Consider the following 1,271-nt stretch of genomic DNA (forward strand, 5'->3'; position numbering starts at 1 on the left):
CCAAATTCAAACCATCCCTTCGGGACAAGTTGGTAAATGGAAAAAGCAGGCTATGAAACCTTGTACACAACCCCATTTTTGTTAAAATATACACGTGTGTTTATGTATGCAAAGAAATGAAACTCATACAAAAGTTCTGTGATTATCTCTGGGTGGGTGGTGTTGGAGTTACATGTGATTTTTATCTTTCTTTCTAGCTTCTTGTCTGTCTTTTTGTCTTTCTTTTATCTGACTTCTCTATAAAGTTTTTTTTACAGAGAAACTGTATTACAGCTATAAACACAATTCTTTCTCTTCCTCTGAGCCAGGAGTGTCCCCTCCCTTCCTCCGCCGTCCCTCTCTTCTCACACCAGCCAGGCACGTTTCTTCATGCCTTGTCATCCCAGGTTCACAGGTTCTGGAAGGGAAGGCCCTGGAATTACCCACCCTTGCCCCACCCCCACTCAGTACTGACTTACCACTGTGGCCTTTCACAAAATGAGTGCCCCAGGAGTGGGTGAATATCCAGTATGTGAAAATCTAAGCAGATTAAGGAATGACTATTTACGTTACAAAATTATCTACAACGGGGCTTCTCTGAATGATAAACCTTTCTAGTGCATTTAAATTATAATTTTTTGATCAAATTTAATGCACCCCTTTCCAGGAACACCTACAGGACAAAGCAAAGACCCTCACACACCAGTGCATGTCTCCTCCTCCGTGTTCGCTCATATGTTGGAGACCTTCCTTATGTAAGTATACTCTTTGTCCCAAACTGAACTCAACATTTTTTAAGAGCAGACACTGGAAATTCTCCTTCGCCTGGATCTTTCCACAGTTCCTAATATACACAGGGCTTTGCATGTGGCTTTCCCATGTGCTTGGGGGTCCCTGGGGACAGGCTGGGAGTGAAACCACTATGGGGGCTACTGGGCAGGAGCTGACCCGTTCCTTCATGTGCCCAGTGAGGGGCAAGGATCAGAGTTGTTTGCAGGTGGACAGCTCACCTGGCCAAAGGTGACTCGGGCCTGCTCAAACCCTCTGACCTGCAGTCGTTTCTTGAAGAGGTCCAGGGGATACGTAAGGGTCTTGCTGATGACGCCAGCTCCACTGCCACAAAGCAGGTTTTTGAAGTTCCCTGAACCAGAGAAGTGGGGTTGAGGGGGAAAATGAGAAATGCAGTCTAGGGAAGACAACTTCAAGGTCATGATCCTCCACCATTAAACAAAACCCCACAAGCATCCTTGCTCTCAGAGGAATTTAATCCAGGAGAAGGAGAGAAGGAGAGA

The 1,271-nt window shown here is 45.7% G+C and overlaps 1 protein-coding gene across 9 annotated transcripts in view; it reads right to left on the reverse strand.

Moving 5' to 3' along the window:
- Positions 1-742: 742 nt before the first annotated feature.
- Positions 743-1,271, reverse strand: part of SLC25A19 (solute carrier family 25 member 19) — a 14,598-nt gene continuing 14,069 nt past the window's right edge. For 8 of the 9 annotated variants that reach the window (XM_019644507.1, XM_019644510.1, XM_019644512.1 and 5 more), the window contains one exon: positions 743-1,120. In XM_019644507.1, the coding sequence (XP_019500052.1) occupies positions 936-1,120 (185 nt within the window). In that variant the 3' untranslated portion in view covers positions 743-935. The remainder of the gene's footprint in view (positions 1,121-1,271) is intronic. The other variant, XM_019644504.1, reaches the window with a different exon arrangement.

Source organism: Hipposideros armiger, unplaced genomic scaffold, assembly GCF_001890085.2.
Source record: "Hipposideros armiger isolate ML-2016 unplaced genomic scaffold, ASM189008v1 scaffold_87, whole genome shotgun sequence".
Lineage (NCBI taxonomy): Eukaryota > Metazoa > Chordata > Mammalia > Chiroptera > Hipposideridae > Hipposideros > Hipposideros armiger.